The following is a 19,238-nucleotide window of genomic DNA, read 5'->3' as shown; positions in this document are numbered from 1 at the left end:
CTGGTATGCCATTCCGACTTTAAAGCATTGCAAAATCCTTTAAAAAATAAAGTTTTAGGTTTTTTGGGGGGGTGTTGTAAACGGTTAGGGGTGCAAGGGTCTTGTAACTTGATAGCTTTAGGTCTTGCACATGTCAAATGCCAGAGTTCCTGAGCCAACATGACTGGAGGAGGAATTCTGGGAGTTGAAGTCCACAAGTCTTAAAGCTGTTAAATGCCAGAGTTTCTGAGCAAACATTGTGGTTGCTAAGCAGGAGCGTTGTTAAGTGAGTTTCACCACATTTTACAAGCTGGCCACACCCACCAGGTCACATGACCAAGCCACACCCACAAAACAGGCCAAGCGCAGAGAAATAGATAGTAAAAAATTTGAAACCCACCACTGTCTGAAGGCACAGGTGGGACCCCAAAAAGGCAAGACAAGAAGCAATGGATGGAAACTAATCAAGGAGAGAAACAACCTAGAACTAAGGAGAAAATTCCTAACAGTGAGAACCATCAACCAGTGTAACAAATTGCCTTTGAAAGTTTTGGGTGTTCCATCACTGGAGGCTTTTAAGAGGAAATTGGACAGCCATTTCTCAGAAATAGTGTAGGTCTCCTGCTTGAGCAGGGGGTTGGACTAGATGACCTCCAAGGTACCTTCCCAACTTTTTTTTAACTCTTACTGTTTCGGACGAGGGGTGGAGGAATTCACAGCCCTAAGGAGGAGAAAGGGGGAAGGCAAAGCTTGTTCACGGGATTAACGCCAGGCACAAAGCATTCTGATTGCCATGTCATTGAAGTGTTTTAACACAATTTATTTTATGCTTAAATTATCAACTAGATCATCCAGTGTTGGTGGGTTGTTGTTGTTTTTTCATACATATGTAATTAGAGCTATTATCAACAAATCCTGTTTCCATATGAAGATAATTAACAAATTAAAAGTATTTCACCAAAAACCCAAATAAAAATGCCCTTTAAAACACAGCAGCCTTAACAACCTATTATTAATCTGCTAGGATGATTACACGATTGGCTTCCTGAAAGATTCTACATCTTAGAGCCAGTACACAATATAGTAATATTTTTACAGCGTGCTGCCACTCTTGTTAGCTAAGAAATTCTCTTCCTTCCTTTCCCCCCCTTTTTTTTAAATATCCCCCACTGGCGCTCCCAAGAGCATCACCCCAAACTGCCAAAAGCTGCAAGCGTTTCCCCCAGTGGAAAGCAGGACAGGTAGCAACCCCCCCTCTGCAAAAGCAACTACTGTATATGTTATGGTTTCTGTTAAGTTTGAGATCGTTTCCAGCAGAAAAACTGGCAAGAGCAACAAACATTAGATGAGGGCCTTTTGTGTTTAAAGGTTATGGATAGGCTCCCATAAGCAGCCCGGCTCCCAAACAGCCGCCGTGCCCAGGGCGGCCTCAATCTTCCACCCACTGCAAGCAGAAATGAGGAGGCCTCCCTTAGCAGCTGTGCCCTGATGAACTGCACCCCCCCCCCCCGGATCCCCTCTCTCACGTCGCCATCTAATATATTTTCAAAACTGGAAAAGTGTTCATCAAAATAAGGCGGAACGCATGCATCAAAATATCAGTACTCCGGAGAGAATCCTTGATTTCCCAGAACTTCAGATTTCCCCATCTTAGGAATCATTAAATTTGCAGCAGATTTTAAAGATTTTTTTAAAATCAAGCTAGCCTTTTTTTTTTTTTTTTGCATATACAAACATTATAATCGCTAAATATACAAGAATCTGTGAAGGTACATCCAGAGTACCTTGGCAGGTGTCACGGCCCTCCGAGACACTGATTTCTGTCCAACGCAAACGCAGGATCCAGTTTGTGAGCTAGGAGGCAGTGCCTGCTCAGCCTGGATCCTCTCCTTCGCTTTAGAATTTACACAGTGTTATTTACAATGAGACAAGCAATGTTAGTCTTTGTTGTTGTTGTTGTCTTAAAAAAATGAAAACCAAAAAAACAACGGTGTATTTTAGTACCCTGACAGTTTGGGTCTGAGAAAAATAAGGCGAGCTGTTGTGGATTTTAATAATTTTTAGTGCCTTTCGGTCGTTTGAACCATTCTCCAGTGTCACTTGAAAATCTCTCACAACAGGAATTCCTCAGTTTCGCCATGGCTTTGCGTTGCTTCAGTGAAGCCATGGCTTAGGAGCACCCTGGACATCCGTCCTTTCTTCTCTCGCTGCATCCTCTCCAATGGTGTGAATGAAATGTGGGTTTCCATGCTCGTGTAGAACTGGCTCATGCTAAATTAAATTTGTTTTTGTTGTGTTCGTCACATAAAAACCATGCGGTTAATGTGTGGAAGCAGCAAACACACAGACGCGCGCACACGCACACACACACTTTTGTCCATGACTTGATAATTCCTGTTGGATTTCATTCGTCCTTGAGTTTCTCTCTAGAATACTGGCAGTAAAAGCACACAGTCTTGGGTCCCGTGGAAAAGGATGGGGAAGAGAGAAAGAGAAAAAGAATACCGGTGTTAGAACAGCATAGAGCCTCTCAACCGCAAATAATATTTCCGCATCTCTTCCATAAAATAGAAGGCCCACCCTACAGCCCCCACTGCGTTGACCCATTCATCTGTCCCAGGTTGGGCCATGTTGGACCACAGCTCCAGCTGCCCATAGACCTCTTGAGTTACAGCTGCCACCAAGAAGGTTCTCCAGGGCCAAGAGGGTTAGTACTTTTTTTTCTGATTAAAGTTTTTTATTTTTCCATTTTCATAACATATAATCACATGTATACTATTACATAACCAACATCATATTGTATTGTTCAATGTTTACATCAATTCAACTTACCAACAACTCCCAAAAAACAATTATTGGCTCTTCTGCTCTCCATACACCATATTTATACTTTATCCATCCCTTTCTTCTCCCTCTCTCCTCCCCCTCCTTACCTTCTTTCTTCCTTCTGTTATCCTTCTCAAGTTCCTCTTCCTCTCTCCTTCTCCTCTCTCCCCTTTCCACTCCTCATTTCTCTCCTCTTCTCCCCCCCCGCCACTTTGCCCCCAAGAGGGCTAGTACTTAAAGTTCAAGGATTACCCACCCCCAGCTGCCATATTGGAACAAAACAGAAACATAGCCAGAGCAAGACATAAATCCAGTTTTTTTCAAGTCCTGCGCTGGTTAAACAAGCTTGGTGTTCAGCCACCTGTTCAGGAAAATGTTTCCCAAGTCAATGAGCTTAAAGTAAACAAATGAGATTAGAACAAAATTTTCCAAGCTAGAAGTTACCTGGTTTGTAGGTTACAAAATGTAACTCATATTTGATCAGGCTCTTAGTAGATGACTAAACTTAAATGGCATAGAAGGACTGCCTGTCCCACATCATATCTGTCAGATCAGGCAGCTTCGGCTCCTTTCAGATTCTACCAATTAAGCCCTGTCAACCTAGAAAATGGGCCTTTTCTGTTGCAGCATGTGATTGCTCTCCCACCAACCATCTTCAGGTAAAAAGGTAAAGGTTCCCCTCACATTTATGTGCTAGTTGTTCCCGACTCTAGGGGGTGGTGCTCATCTTTGTTTTAAAGCTGAAGAGCCAGCGCTGTCAGAAGACGTCTCCGTGGTCATGTGGCCGGCGTGTCTCAACGCCAAAGGCACATGGAACGCTGTTACCTTCCCACCAAAGATGGTTCCTATTTTTCTACTCGCATTTTTTATGTGCTTTCAAACTGCTAGGTTGGCAGAAGCTGAGACAAGTAACAGGAGCTCATTCGTTACGCGGCGCTAGGGATCCGAACCGACGAACTGCGGGCCTTTCTGATCGACAAGCTCAGCATCTTAGCTGCTGAGCCACTGCGTCCCTAAGTATTGCCTAGAGTGAAGCAAGCCAAAGCTGGTATCTGAGGGGTGGTTTTCATTGCATAAAGATAAAATCAGTGAAATCGAACAAATCCAAAGTTCTCTTGGTTCCTGTAGGCTGGGGGTTAAACTTGATTTCATTGAGGGCCACATCAGGGTTGTGTCTGACCTTTGGGGCCCAAGTAAGCCAGGGTGGGTGTGGCTAAGGAGGGCATGACCAGCTCAACATCCTACAGTCCTCTGCCAGCATATACGGAGCCCGGGAAGGCCACATGCGGCCTCCCGAGCTCCATTTTTACTGGCAAAAGGCTGCAGGAAGCCCTCACAGCCGAAAACAGAGCCTGCACACGGCTCACCCCAGCTCCATTTTTGCTGGCAGAAGCACCATGGGCCAGTCATTTGCTGTTTCCAGGGTGGTCCTGCAGCAGAGGTGGGTTCCTACTGGTTCGACTGAACCAGTAGTGATTTGGCGGCCTGGGTTGCTGGAACCGGCAGTGACCCAGGCCTGCCATGCCCCCGAACCAGCTCTCCTATGGGGCCGCCATCTTGATTTTCGCATGCGGAGAACAATTGTAATTGCACAAATTTAATTTTTCCCCCCTTTTTTAACAGTGTGCAAATGTGCAGATGTATTTCTGTGCAAATGTGCATGCATGCAGAGCACGAATCAGGTGTGCGCGTGCAAAATTTTTGCATGCACCGAACTGGCAGTAATGACGGGAGCAACCCACCTCCGCCCCGCAGCCAAATCTAAGCACTTTGCACACTGGGTCTGGCCTGCGGGCCTTGAGTTTGACACCCCTGCTGTAGGCGATCCAGAAAATTAATATTTAAGAGAACAGCCATGGCTGTGATTGTTATTGTAACAACTCCAGAAAACCCTCCCTTCTCTCTGGGTGTCCTTTTCACTGTACCCAGAGGGCCCCCATCTTATTGAATGATGCCCAACGATCAGCCCAACGATGGAAGGACCCTGCAAAAATTGCTAAGGCAAGGAAATAAGCTCCGAGTTTCTCATTGCTTCGCAAAGATTTCTTCATTGCTCAATCCAAGAATTAAGAATACAAGAGTCATACATCCAACTGACCATTCACTGTTTGGCTGTTATGAGTAGGTCGTCTTCTCTGCATGCCGGGCATCTTTTTTCATTTTCACTTTACACCCTTCTCCCTGTTTTAAAAAAAGAGGACACACTATCATACACCAAGTGGAGGATCTCATCATAGCAATTATACAAGATAGGGGATCAGTACTAAACCATTGGGGAGGCAGCGAAAGATGAGTAGCTGGCAGCGAAAGATGACGACATGTGTGATGACGACACATATAGCACCATTCCGGGCTCATCATCCTGAAATAAGTTCGAACAGAATTCCAAATATTTAATTTCTCCTTCCCCCACTTTGCAAATATCCCATGCTGGGTGATTCCAAGTTAGCAGACCCTTTGCAAGCCAAATTCTGCTGATTTAAGGTAGGTCCAAGCTTTAAAATAAGTAGATTAGTCATGAAAGGGGGAACTGGGAAAAGGGAATATTTGCCAAAGCAAAACCTATCTGCAATAAAGATACTAAAAGTCCTTCAAAGGTGTATGTATGTATGTATGTATGTATGTATGTATGTATGTATGTATGTATGTATGTATGTATATATGGACTTCATCCCTAAATAGTGGAGAAAAGCCATGATTTTCACAACATTCCAGACAACTGATCTAATTTATAGCAAGTGCATCACTTCCACCATCATGTTCCTTTGTGTCATTTGTCTCTATTCCTTGCCATTAATGAGAAAATTGTAAGAAGGGCAGACAACGCAGACAAACCAGGGAAAACCATTGACAATTACCCAAAGGATATCAATTACATCAATGTTATCAATTCCATTTCCTCCACCCCAACTGTGCATTCAGTTGAGGTTTTGCTGCATTTTGCGAAGGAATATAGAAGATGGATATCCAGGGTTACAGGTAGTCCTCAACTTACAACAGTTCGTTTAATGATCATTTGAAAAAGTGACATGACCATTTTTCACACTCCAGCATCCCCATGGTCGTGTGATCAAAATTCAGATGTTTGGCAACTGACTCATATTTATGACAGCTGCAGTGTCCTTTTGCAATATTCTGACAAGCGAAGTCACTGGGGAAGCCAGATTCACTTAACAACCAGGTTACTAAGGTAGCTACTGCAGTGATTCACTTAGCAACTGCAGCAAGAAAGAATGTAAAATGGGGCAAAAGCCACTTAACCAATGTTTCACTTAGCAACATAAATTTGGGCTCAATTGTGATCGTACGTTGAGGACTAGCTGTACTAGCTTTGAGGGAGATTTTATTGGAGTAGCTTTTTACATTTAGGTCTTCTACAACTTCTAACCCTGAGGTCCAATCCCTCTGAGAGGCAGTGGGAAAGAAATGGGGAACTCCATGGAGTCTTGGCTGGGGATGGGGTGGAGGGCTTAAAATATTAGGAGGTTTCTGAACCAGGCCTGTGATTCTGGACAATTATCCCCAAAACCCTTGGAGAATTAGGGACAATCAGATCAGGCTGGTACAGAAAGTTTAGACCTTGGACAAACTCTTAAATTTCAATGCTGCTTTTGCTGTTCCAAAAAAATATCTTCATTTCCTCCCTGTCCTGATTTGTTTGTAAACAGTTACTAGTTTTTCTTGCAAATCTTTGCAATCTTCACTTCATGCAACCTGATGCATCTCATCTTCTTTTTCACATCCTGCCATTGCTCCCTAATTAAAACACGCACCCCTTTTAATTATTGTTTTTACTTCAATGTTAGATTGACAAGTAACCAGGGCAAACTCCAAAGCAGTGTGGGCCCGATAGCCGTGGGGAAAGACATTTCCTGTTCTGCCCCAGGGTTTCCAGATTCCAGGTGTAAGGAGCATCTTCCCAAGAACAGAAGGTGACAGAGAAAGATGGAGATTCCAGCTCTGTCTGCTGGATGTCTGGCAGGCAGATATGTTTGTCTCACCCACAGCCACACCATCTCCCTTGCTATAGCCAGTGGATACATAGTTAGGTATGCATCTCCCCAAGGAGCATTTGAACCCCACATCCATCAAGCATCCCCAGGATCTGCCCTCTTCTCTTTGCCTTTGATGGTCCATGGACCTCTCCCAATTCACTCCTAGTGCCAGAGGCCAAGGCCAGCAGCCAATCTCAAATGCTGTTTGATCTGATGAGCTTTTCTGGTGGACTAGTGTCATTGTAAGAGGTAAGGAAAGTACTAACCATGTGGTCTCCTTTTCAAGGATGAGCAACAGCCTTTGTTTATTAAGTCCTAGGCTCAATATTCCTCCAGTTTGTCAAAAGTAGCATCCAGGTGAGAACCTGGGCCTTGTGCGGTCATGTATACCTTATTATTTAAAAGAAGACAGGTGATTAGAAAGATTGAATGTCTTCTTTTAAAACATAAAATCTTTCTGCCCAGTTGATAAAAAACTTGATGGCCACCTGGAGTGTGAGAACTCATCCACTGGGAGAAAGAATAAAGGTGTTCTGGAAGAAGGGAAGACAACATGTGGATCGGATATCCATTTGGACTTGAAAAACCAGGTCATGTAATGGGTCAACGGGGAAAAATACCAATGTGGCTTCCAGGAGTTGAAAACCACTGGATGGCTCAGAATCTGTTTCATGCTTGGACTCTTGATCACTTGCCACACTGAACTTGTGCACATCCTGCAGTATCTATGGGGTGGGGTGGGGACTCATTTTGGAAGGTTTAGCAATAGCACTTAGACTTACAGTATATACCGCTTCATAAGGCTTTTACAGCCCTCTCTAAGCAGTTTATAGAGTCATCCTCTTGCCCCCAGCAATCTGGCTCCTCATTTTACCCACCTCGGAAGGATGGAAGGATGGGTCAAACTTGAGCCCGGTGCAATTCAAACTACCAAACTGCTGGCAACGGAAGTAGCCTGCAGTACTGCACTCTAACCACTGCACCACTGTCACTCAAAGTTTAGCCTAAAATTGCACCCTCAATGCCCCCCCCCCCCAATCCTCTTAGTTAGTACCAAAGAAAATTTTCAGAACTTTCTCTTCCTTTGGTAGATGAAACTGACCAGGAGGCAGAAGATGGAAAGAACAAAGCGCCCACAGGGAAGAGCCTGAGAGAGGATTATTTTGCTAGTAAAGGCCCACTAGCCAGAAGGGCCTTGGGGATGGTCCTTTGGAGCCAGAGGGTGAAAGAGCAGCCAAACACAGACGCACAGGAGAGTTTCTCCTTTCAGATCAGGCACACCACTTGCTAAAAGCACAAGCATTTTGCCTTGGCAGGGACCGGGGGGGGGGGGGGCGCAGAGGTTAATTGGCAAGCCACCAGCCATTCAACTGCGTTTTGAGCGCAGAGGGACCACTGCACCCCGCTCAGTTCTTTCATTACCCTGATAGGTTTTTTCACGTGTGGGATAACAAGGCGTCTTAATACTTTCCGGGTAACCTGTGAGAAATAACATAGGAAAAACAAAAGTCGATACGGGTTCAGCCCGAGTCCGGAAGGACAAAGAATCCATAATTTAGGACTCAAGAAAGGAGAAAAATGAATCTGCAGAATGGAATTACTTTTCGGGTGACGGTATTGCCTTCTTCGTCCGTGAACTGCTCTCGCGTGACTGATTCACCTGGAATGTTTTTGGCTTCCTCACCCTAGTAGAGAACAGGTCAAAGGGTTAGCCCTGCTCACTTGGGGCCACCTCCTGCTTTTCAACACCAGTCCAAGCAATAAACTCATGCCAGGCCAGGCAAGATTTTCTTGTTAGAGACAATCAGACATCTAGAGTGTCTGGGGACACATGATTCATAGTTTTCATTCTGTGGATCATGCTGAAGATATACTTATGTTGTCAAAGGCCATTTATGGGTGGCTGCTGCTTTCAGGAAACAGGGGCCAGTCTTTCCACTCTGGAGAAAGACATTTATGCCATGGTTGGTGCTATGTACGTAGGAAATTTGTCTAGGAAACTTGGGGCTAAACCCCTGGAGAAGGCTTTGTAGGAACTCCCTCCAGGAAGTTATAGGGCACAATCACTATTTCCTTTTGATAGGCCTGAGAAGTTGTTCCTCTGAAATAATTCTTCCCTGCTGCCATCTCAATCCTCCATAAATCTTTTTTTGAAGACAAAGTTATTACTTGTACAATTTTCTGGCTCTTTATTCAGGAGAAGCCCATGCTTAGTTGCGCTGGTCCTACCTAGTACAACCCTTGAACTAAGATTAGTTCTTCATGAAAAACAGCTCACCAGAATCTCTCCCAAGATGAGTTTTAAAAAAAAACAAGAGCCGCTTTATTCCCAATGACTTTGGGCAGATAAGGCTCCCCACTTATCTAAAGAGAAGCTCCAACTGGTTATTATTTAGCACACAATCACACTTCTGCAAGACGTTTCATTGTATGGGAAGCATCATCACATTAGGCAAAACACTGAATGATGAGAGTTTTAAGAGCCTTAAACAATACCAGGATGGCTGCGGACTAAATTAGCCACATAGAAAGATTAGACAATTGGTAACCTTGTCTTTATGTTGCTAAAATGAAGACAAACTCTTCTGTGTCCTTGTTTTTACTCCATCTCTTGACAACTCTGGGGAAAGCTGAACAAACTTTGAGTGTTCATACAAGGTAGGATATAAACTGAATCATCATGATTATCCCGACGGCATCAGCAGATCAGCGTCACAACCTACAACAAACAGATCAGCTTCCTCAGAACTACCTTCACAAGGAGCCTTAGGAAAATTGGGAAGTCCCCAGGATTCCTGTCAAACTAGATTGGGAGCAAAGCCCAAACAGGTCCACAATGGCACAAAACTGGAAGAGGTCCAGTATCTCTGTTTACATTGTGATTTGGAGATGACAAGACCTGGATGGAGGTGTTGTAATAATCTTCTACCCACCCTTAATGCTCACAGTATTCTTTACTGTTCAACAGCAGTAATTGTGTGTGCTGGTATTTACACAAGAGGCTTTGAGGCAGACATCAAGAAGAATGTTATGAGAAATTGAGTTAACACATTTGTTTTGAGAGTGTAGTCGGTTAAGCTATGGGGCTGATTCAGGACCTTTTGGCTCTTAAGATGAAAGGCAAAATGGCATCAACTATGCATAGACAAACACAAGCAGGATCGATAGTTGAATCCTTCAACCCTGGTTGTGGGACAGACTGGCTGCTGATTCTCAATGCAACAGACAAGCCGAGGGCCTTCCAAAGAGCTTGACCCTTTCCGCTGACTTTATCTTTCCATCTGTAGCGTCCCCCAATTACTACACCACTGTTGAACACATGTAGGGTATTCAACTACATTCCAGTGCATTTAGAGTCATGCATATACAGCCATGCAACAAAGGATGAGATTATGAGCAACAACCCAGACTGCAATCTGGTAGGTCCACCCAACAGATCTACAGATTGTGCAAGAGACAATACAAAGAGAGTGTCTAATGGTGAGCCACACTATCCGCACTGCAGTCCAAGTCCACTCCATGCCAATACCGCACAATACCTTCAGAATGAACCGCCGGCGATAAACCCTCGTAATGATCCTCTGCTCTTCACCTGAACTTGAATCACTCTGAATCTCACATTCACTGTCACTGTCACTGAACTCCTGATAAATGCAGTTTTAGGACATTTTTACTGGCTCATTGAAAACATAAAAATTAATCTGAGCAAGAAGATGTCAGAGTATGAATATTCATACTGGAATAGGCAACAGATCAGCCAATGGTGACTGTTTGGCTAGACATGACAACAGGTCAGACAATGGAGACTGTTTAGAAACTGAAACAGTATTTGCTGTGTGAGCAACAAGGAAACAGCAAGGAGCCTGAACATGGCTTAGCTCTGGGGCTCTGAGTCTGTGCTGAGCTCTAAACTTGTCTGCTGTTCTGAACAGAAACTGAAACTGTTCTCTCCTCTGCCTATGTTTGCTTGTATTTGCTACCAAGTTGGAAAACCTGCTTTTGGTATTGTATATTTATTCATGTGTTATATTACCTATAAAGAGAATTTAATGAATCCTGCTGAATCAGTTATCTGTGTTTGCTTTCTGGATGTGATTGCTGCAACAAACTCTGACAGAAGAAAGGGAAAATGGTTTCCCCCAAATTTAGATTCACCTCCCTCAACTACCATGCTGGGAATGTGTGTCATTTTGCCTCATATCATTTACGGCATAAAAACAGAGTTGCACATGCTTGCAACAGCTGTAAATTCTTGTGTCTACAAGCTTTTTATGAGGAAGGAGGGACCAGAGTGCAGACACGCCCTTCTTACACATTGCCCCACTATTCCTTGCTACCCTCAAAGATCCTTTCATGTTATAGCAACAGCTCTATTTTTTCCAAAACTCAAGCTAGTCTCACAGTGGTATATGCCCAACGCCCCCACCTCTTTCTAGACCAAACTAAGATTAGTAGCACATTGTTGTTGTTGTTGTTAAACAAGATTTGAAAACTACTTGAAAAAGCAGTTTCAAATTTGAGTTATACCAAGAATTTTGCTTAATTCTGCAGAACAGCAAGGTAAAATAGTCCCTTATGCTTTAGCTCTCCCATCCAGCCTTATGTATATTTTCCCAGCCAACAATGTATATTCTGTCATGGGAAAGAATGGCTGAAAAGTTCACTATTTGCATGGAGAATCCACCCTCAAGCTGGAAGTAAGTAAGTTGCTACTCAACTGAAGAACTTTCTAGGGATTTCTGCCACCCCAAAATGGGCTAAGCTAGGATTTGATGGCATTTGGCAGATGGATGCATCTTATATTTCCTGCCCTTTGTAGGACTTTTACTGATGGGTCTCAGCTCAGTTTTGTATTGGGCACAAGCATCTCATTGATCTATGTATCCACACCAGTGGTGAAATTCAATTATTTTTTACTACCAGCTCTGGTGGCCGTGGTGTGGCTTGGTGGGCGTGGCTTGGTGGGCATAGCAGGGGAAAGATACTGCAAAATCTCCTTTCCCACCCTACTCTGGTGCCAGCCAGAGGTGGTATTTGTCGGTTCTCCGAACTACTCAAAATTTCCGCTACCGGTTCTCCAGAACCTGCTGGATTTCAACCCTGATCCACACATTGAGAACCTGGCTTTAATCAAGGTCCTCGGAGAGTTTGGAGAATGAATGGGGAGGGGGAACTGATTCCCACATGGCCACCCAAGTGTCCCTGGCATGCAGCAGCTGATCCCTCGGCCCTGAGACATGGAGGGAGGAGCAGCTGTAGAGGAAGCAAGAATGGGTGGCAAAAGATGGCCTGTCCCCTCCTCCCTGAGCAAATCAAAGTTTGTGGCTTTTATACCTTTTGTTCTGAAGCAGCTGTTGTCCCATCGTCTTCCTGAGCTTTTGACCTTGGCTTGCTGCTGTCAGAAATATTCCAGCTTGTCTTTTTCATGCTAACAGGCACAGAGGTTTTAGGTGTATCAACTGCTGGCTTGCTTGCCTCTTGCAAGGATTTGTGGTGGGATGTTAATGAGATTGTTTGCTGCTCAGTTCGCAGAGAGCTTTGCATTTTTGGTTTCACAGTTTCCTTGTCGCTCTGTTTTCCTTGGCTGTTCACAGAGTCCTGGACAAAAGTCTTCCCCTTTGCTTCTAACGTGGATTCTGAGTAGCTCCCGTTGGTCTCCAGCTTTCCTGCTTCCCCTTTGAAATATGAGGTAATAGAATCTCTGCATTGACCAGGGCTGCAAGAGAAATAAGAAATGGTATCATTGCATCACCTCTCCATAGCTGCTCATCAACAGGCTGGCATTTCTGACTCAGAAAAACCCGAGACTGCAGCTCTAGGCAAGTCATTATCTACAAGTTGTGGCTCTGGGAGTTGAGATCATTCCAGATGTGCCACAGGATAGATCCAGCCAATACGAGCCTTGAAGGATCATTGTGATCCTCTTCAGAAATAAAATCTGGACTTGAGCAAGGTGAGCTCTAGACTTGCTCCTCTGCTCCAGAATGGCAAGGTGCTTTTGAAAAGCAGACAAGCTCCACAAGGAAGAAAGATTTTCCCCCAAAGGATATTGACACACAGATCCTGGATTCTTGTGGAAACAGCCTACAGCTTTTGAAATTATCTCTCTGTGTTCCCAATGTTATTGGAACAGCTAACAAGATCCTGATAAAATTGCCAGATGTTGTAGGCACATCCACAAGGAGCAGGAACCCTTGGTGATCATTCTGGAGCTTTGGAATGGCCTCCCCAAAGCCTGGTTGTCTTTGTCTCTCTCTCCTTCCCTCCTTCTCCCTCTCTCCTTCTCTCTCTCCCACCTCTCCCTCCTTCTCTCTCTCCCCCTCCCTCTCCCTCATTCTCTCTTCCCCCTCTCCTTCCGTCCCTCTCCCTCCCTCCCTCTCTCTCATATTTGAGCTTTTTTAAAATCCTTTGAGAGCTACACTCAGTCTCCGTCTAGAATTCTTTCTATCTCTACTTTGAATGAGGATGTTGAAGTGCTGGTTTTGATTTCACTGCCCTAAATATCCATGTACTGCTATGTCTTGAGAACATCACCCTTTGTCTATAAAATATCATTAACTAAATACTTAAAGCTATTGGTCCCTGCTTTTCAAATGTCAAATGTTTACATGCTTCCAACTAGCAGGAAACAAATTAAGTTAAGTATTTTTTTTTTAAAAAAAACAACTGTCTATCACATGGGAAAAGCAGAAGAAGGGATCAATCTGAGGCTTGGCTGTATCAGCCTTATGGCTCCGTACCTGTCATCCAATCGATTTAGCAACTCTCCACTTATTCTGCGTCCTGAAGACGTCGGTTCCACCTTCACTCGGGGGGCCTCATTCTGCCAACCTGCAATTGAAGACATTTCCTGTTCGGCCTGCTGCACATACTTAAGTATAGACAAGGCTTTCTCTTCTGTCATTTCCTCAGACTCGGCTATTTCTTCAAGGCAAATATCTTCAAAGAGAGACTTAAGCTTTTTGTCCGTCGGCTCCTCATCAGCACCAGACCAATTTCTCTCGTGGCGTTCAGTCCTCACTAAGGGTTGACTACTATCTTCGCTTGGCGTCTGCATTCCAGCATAGCTACCCAGATAGCGAGGATAATCCTTAAGGTGGATTTCTTCCAGGGGGTTTTGGCCTCCATCTTTAGAGGCTCCTTCTAGAGGCACCGAGTAATCGTATCTGCCGTCTTCCAGGGAGATGTCTTCTTCAATGACCACGGGGGGTCCTGCGGCCGTCTCCTCTAGGTTTCCCTGTGAAGTTGCTAAGACATCACTCAGTCTACTAGGAGTTCTAAAGGGTGATTCTATGCTAGAGAAATCGCTAGCCAAATCATCTTGATGGAAATGGCTGGGTGGCGCGAAGCACAACCCAGGGGGGGTTTCCAGTTCCATTTGAAAGGTGGGGTAACCTAAGGAAGACAGCACATTTGGACTGATTGCCATGAAGAATGGAGGAACATAAAATCAAGCATTCAGAATGGCTGAGTACTTAGAACATGAGAATGGCATGAAACGGCAAGAACAATTGAATTAGGAATGGGACAGAGAACACAACAAAACTGAAGCCAGCAGAACTGGGAGCACAGCACACACACTGGAAGCTTGTGTTTCTAATCACAGCTTCTTTGATGATCTCTCAATCAGCTGGATAGCATCTCAATTTTTGTTCAACAACTACACACACACACACACACACACACACACGAATAATGGTAATTTGCACCATAACAAATCATTTCTGCTTTCATTATGGCTCACAGTTGTTAAATGGAAGAAAAAAAATAAAGTGGCTGCCTGCAAGACAGGCAAATATTTTACACGCATTTTAAAAATTGCCTTCATTTTTAGTATAGGCATCTCCTTTTAATATTGACCTAAGAACACCACACATAATGATTACTGTGCTACACTGGATTCAAAGACTTCAGTTTAGTCAGTGCCCTTTGCGAATGGATTCGATGTAGAAAATAGAAACAAATTTCAGGTAGGACAGAAAAATGTAGTTCTTGACCTACGACAGGAAAGACAAACTATTCGGGGTGGGGGGATGGGGAGGGAAGAGAATCTATAGATCAACTCCAGGAACCATGTAACTCTAGAGATGGGAGTATTGTGATGAGTGAGGAGACTTTGGTGATCTTGGAGACACAGGCGATCTTGGTGACACGGGTACAATCAGAAACACTGAGATCAAATAAAGAAAAAGGGAAGGAGAAGCATGAACACAAAGGAACCATTGTTCCCCAGGACAGGAATGGCCAACACAGCAGGTTCCTCTCTTGTCAATTTCTAATCAAGGTGAATCCCAAAATGTGGAAATCGGGGTCTCTCCTGTTGGCTGAGAAATTCTGGGAGTTAAAGTCCACGCATCTTAAAGTTGCCAAGCTTGGAGACCCCTGCTCTAAATATTAGAGAAGGTTCCACATCCTTCTAAGGGGATCAATGAATGTGTCCTCACATTTACAAGAAAGAAGCATGGCAATAGCAATAGCACTTAGACATATACCTCTCTACTGTGCTTTCCAGCCCTCTCTAAGCAGTTAACAGTCAGTCTATTGCCTTCAACAATCTGGGTCCTCATTTTACCAACCTCAGAAAGATGGAAGGTTGAGTCAACTTTGAGCCGGCCAGAATCAAACTCCTGGCAGGGGGCTGAGTTAGTCTGTAATACTAACCACTGCACCACCATGGCTCATATCAACCTGACCATCGACTGTAGCACTGTGTGCTTCTCAGAAAATTATTCCCAGCATTCAGGACAAGAGCCAGAGTACAGAACATTGCAGGAGTCTGCGCATTGACCATGCCTGTCCTAGCATTTAGTTTCAGCACAGATATGAAATGGCAAATGAATGGTACAGCACAATCCCACAGGTAAATATTAGGCTAACCCATCTGACAAAAATGGGGAAGTTCAGCGCTGAGGCATGGCATCTGGAAACGACGTGCATTAATTATAATGGTGGTTGGTTGCTTGGTTGGTTCTCTGAATCCACGGAGAGAAAGTTAAGATACAGTCTGGTCTTGGTGAGGACAAGGAGCTTTAGAGATGCTTGGAGAAGAGGAAGGACAGAACGCAAAACAAGAGAAGCACATTCTTTTTAGAGGGAAGAGACCTCTTTCACGATTGAACAGCACAAGCCACATTTCAAGAACAAATTTCTTAAAATGTCCACAGAACTTATATTTCTGCACTGCAGCGATGTAGGGCCGAACCCTGCAGCTCAGAGGCAGCGAATGCTTCCCCCAGGAGGCAGCACCCCAGAACATGGATTCTTGGATGTATGCATATGCAAGTGGACACATGCATATACACTCATCTTGCATGTTCAGGCCAGCACAGTGTTTTGTAAGCAGCCTAGCAACATGTCAAAAGCCAAAAAGTAATTGCTGTAACTTGTTCTTGATTGCACCTCCATGTTTGAAAGCAAAACTTTGGTTAACAACCTCAAGAAAAACTCTGAGCACAGAATTGGAACACTGGAGTTTCATTGCCCAATTAGGGGAGGTTTCAGAATGCAACAGCAAAGTTTGCAATCACACCTCAGGGCTACAGAAGCTATTTGCAACTCTGTTAATTCAAAACAAGTGAACCTTTGCTGGTTTAGTCATATCCCAAATCGTATCTTGCTAAGTAAAAACGTATTTTAAGTGGACAAAAAGTCTCAAAGTCCCATATTATTAGATCAAAAACATATATATTTGTTACTCACTTGGGGGGAAAAATACATAAAATGAAATAAACTCAGTTACCATCAACAGTATCGTGGAATACATTATTTTCATCTGCAAAACTTCTGGTGCCTGATATGTTGCCATAATCAAATATTGGTCCTTCCAACAAAGTTACAATGTCGATCCGATTGATTTTTGTTAATACAGAAGTTAAGGCATCAGCTGTGGGGGCGAAAAGGACAAAACACATTAAAATTCTTGTGTGCAACTTTGAATTCTTTGGATAGGTGGCCTGTGGATTCACCGATCCCATCGGAAGCGTAGAGGAGGCATCAACTAAATATCAGAAATGGGAGCAAATGAGCTGCAGTGCCTTGTACATTTTGAATTGCTTATTTATCAAATCCCAGTATGTCTTTTGATCAGTGAACGCACAATGCTGCATTAATCAAAAAAAAACTTAACAGTGGCAACTTATTCTCCAAGATGTGGTGTCTCTCTCCAATATTATACATGCATGAAGGTTGGACGACCAAGGTTGTTGGATAAAGAAAATAAGCACTCTGGACACAGAGGGATTTGGTCTATGACTGCTCATTCACAGACATACTCCTGAGCCTGTCACCTATCAAGGAGCTGCATTCTTTTTGTAGGAACTTCAAGATGCAGCCCTTTCTACACAAATCTTAAACTTACTTGTAGCATTTTTTCCATCTCTTGTAACCCATTTCTTTAACAACATGAAGCTCTGAGCAATTAAAGAATTTGGGTTTTCCACTCGAATCTGATTAATTTCGTCAACAGAAAAATTCAGCTCTCTTGCCAGTTCTACATTGTGGAAAAGAGAGAAGAAAAAGAATTACTCGTATTTTATTTGAATAGCCTGTGTAAAAAATCAAATGTATTTCTGACATCAAATGATACCAGTTTTTATTCACAGAAAATTCAGCCTAAACTTCCCAACACACCTTAAAGGCCAAAGAGTATAGGCAGAGAATAAGGAGAGCCACTTTCAGAGACAGCTTTGAGTTCCAGTCTCAGGAAGAGGGACTAAGAATGCTATGGGTCTTCTCTCCATTCTAAGTTCTTTTAATTTGTTGGTCTCAGTCTGGACAGGAACAATGGTCCAGGAAGAGGGAGGACAGCCCTTGACAACCTCCAAACATACAACATTATAGCTTGGACTCCAGGTTTCCAAATCCAAAGCCGAGATCAGAGGCTTCCCTGTTATCATCACAACCCAGCTCCATTGCATCAAAGGACCAGAATTGGAAGGATGTCTGCTGTGGCCAGAATGAGGGCAAAATGAATGGACTCATCTGGGATAATTCCCACCCATCCAAGTGCAATGCTCAACCCGTCCCCTTCCGTATCTGAGATGAATGCCAACCGGGCAGCTTCCAACACCCAATAGGAAGCTTTGTGGCTTACTTGGCTATTGTGATGATCTATTACACATCTGAAGCAAGAGAGGAGATAGCAAAGTCACAGGGGAAGATTCCATGTGATGCAAGCAACTGTCCCAGTTGTAGCAGCCCTTACCTGGCCTCAGCTGACCTTAACCTGGGTAGCATTTGGAGGGAAACCTCCATGCAATCCCAGGGCTGCAGACAGGATTGAGATGACAAAACATCATCTAGGAAAAGGTAATATCTCTTACACTGCTGCCCACAAAAAGGACATGGAGGCATCAATGGAAGCATCAACTCAACAGGCCCATCTTTACCAGCTCTATTATTTATTTTTGAAAATACCAGGAGCTCCAAGAACTCTGCTCTTTCCCATTTTCTTAATCTCTCTAATCTGAAGAGCAGAGTAGAGGGATCTGGAAGGAATAAGTTCACCCTGCCCTCCTCTGTCCATCAACCCATGGATACACACATCCAGGGAGAAACAACAAGGTGAGCCTCTTCGAGGTTGCTAGTTTCTAAAGCACCAGAATGTTCCAAAATCTTACCTGTCCAGCTAAGTCCCAGGTGATCAGCCACAATTGCCATCCTTATATCGGTCCGTTCGCATGGGCTCTGTGGACCTGTGATTTACAATGCTTCTATTAAAAGGGTGAAAGGGTTCTCAGCACTGACTAACAAAACTCTAATACACTGTTATTTTAATAGGTGCTTTTAGTCCAATTACTAAAAAGAATGGAATGCCCTTTTTTGGTTCTTTTTTAAAATATATATGTTTTCGTAGATTTTCACGGGTGTAGGTATGCTGGTGTTGTTGTATTCGAGTCTTTTCCCCGTGTAAGATTGAGATTGTCTTGGCAACATTTCGGCGAGGTTTCACTCGCCATCTTCAGGCTGGTGTTTTCGGCTTAAAGCGTGGTTGGAGCTGCCGTCTTTCTATAAATAGTGGTGGTGGGTGTGGAGTGCTGGCTTTGTTCAATAAGTGGATTGATTGGATGTGTGAAGGTATCATGATTGGTAGATTGATGCTGATTGGTGCTGGCTGTGTGTCCATAGTTATTTTGTGTTGTAATGGCCTGGGTGGTGGGTGGGGCTCATTTGTTGACTAGGGATGGTTTCCAGATGTCTGGTAGGCGGGAGGTATCGTCAGATTTATAGAAAGACGGCAGATCCGATCATGCTTTAAGCTGAAAATATCAGCCTGAAAATGGCAAGTGAGACCTTGCCGAAACGTTGCCAAGACAATCTCAATCTTGCACAGGAAAAGACCCAAATACAACAAGACCAGCATACCTACACCCGTGAAAATCTACGAAAACACATACACACACACACACTCACACATACATACACACACACATGCAGATT

General features: G+C 43.8%; 1 protein-coding gene across 10 annotated transcripts in view; it reads right to left on the bottom strand.

The window, feature by feature from the left end:
* Positions 1 to 778: 778 nt before the first annotated feature.
* The window catches only part of ANK3 (ankyrin 3), a 195,382-nt gene continuing 176,922 nt past the window's right edge, over positions 779 to 19,238 (bottom strand). For 3 of the 10 annotated variants that reach the window (XM_087702137.1, XM_087702138.1, XM_087702139.1), the window contains 7 exons: positions 18,419 to 18,493; positions 17,158 to 17,289; positions 16,540 to 16,683; positions 13,541 to 14,195; positions 12,135 to 12,516; positions 4,904 to 4,986; positions 779 to 2,434 (listed from right to left, as the gene is read on the bottom strand). In XM_087702137.1, the coding sequence (XP_087558263.1) occupies positions 4,921 to 4,986; positions 12,135 to 12,516; positions 13,541 to 14,195; positions 16,540 to 16,683; positions 17,158 to 17,289; positions 18,419 to 18,493 (1,454 nt within the window). In that variant the 3' untranslated portion in view covers positions 779 to 2,434; positions 4,904 to 4,920. Of the gene's footprint in view, positions 2,435 to 4,903; positions 4,987 to 7,066; positions 7,191 to 8,222; positions 8,280 to 8,401; positions 8,486 to 10,339; positions 10,445 to 12,134; positions 12,517 to 13,540; positions 14,196 to 16,539; positions 16,684 to 17,157; positions 17,290 to 18,418; positions 18,494 to 19,238 lie in introns of all 10 variants that reach the window. The other 7 variants (XM_087702136.1, XM_087702140.1, XM_087702131.1 and 4 more) reach the window with 6 other exon arrangements.

This window comes from Thamnophis sirtalis, unplaced genomic scaffold (assembly GCF_051295495.1).
Source record: "Thamnophis sirtalis isolate CommonGarterSnake01/CBP01778 unplaced genomic scaffold, rThaSir2_p1.2 scaffold_15, whole genome shotgun sequence".
Classification (NCBI taxonomy): domain Eukaryota; kingdom Metazoa; phylum Chordata; class Lepidosauria; order Squamata; family Natricidae; genus Thamnophis; species Thamnophis sirtalis.
Note: the sequence above shows the minus strand (reverse complement) of the source record. Positions and strands in the feature narration are given on the sequence as shown.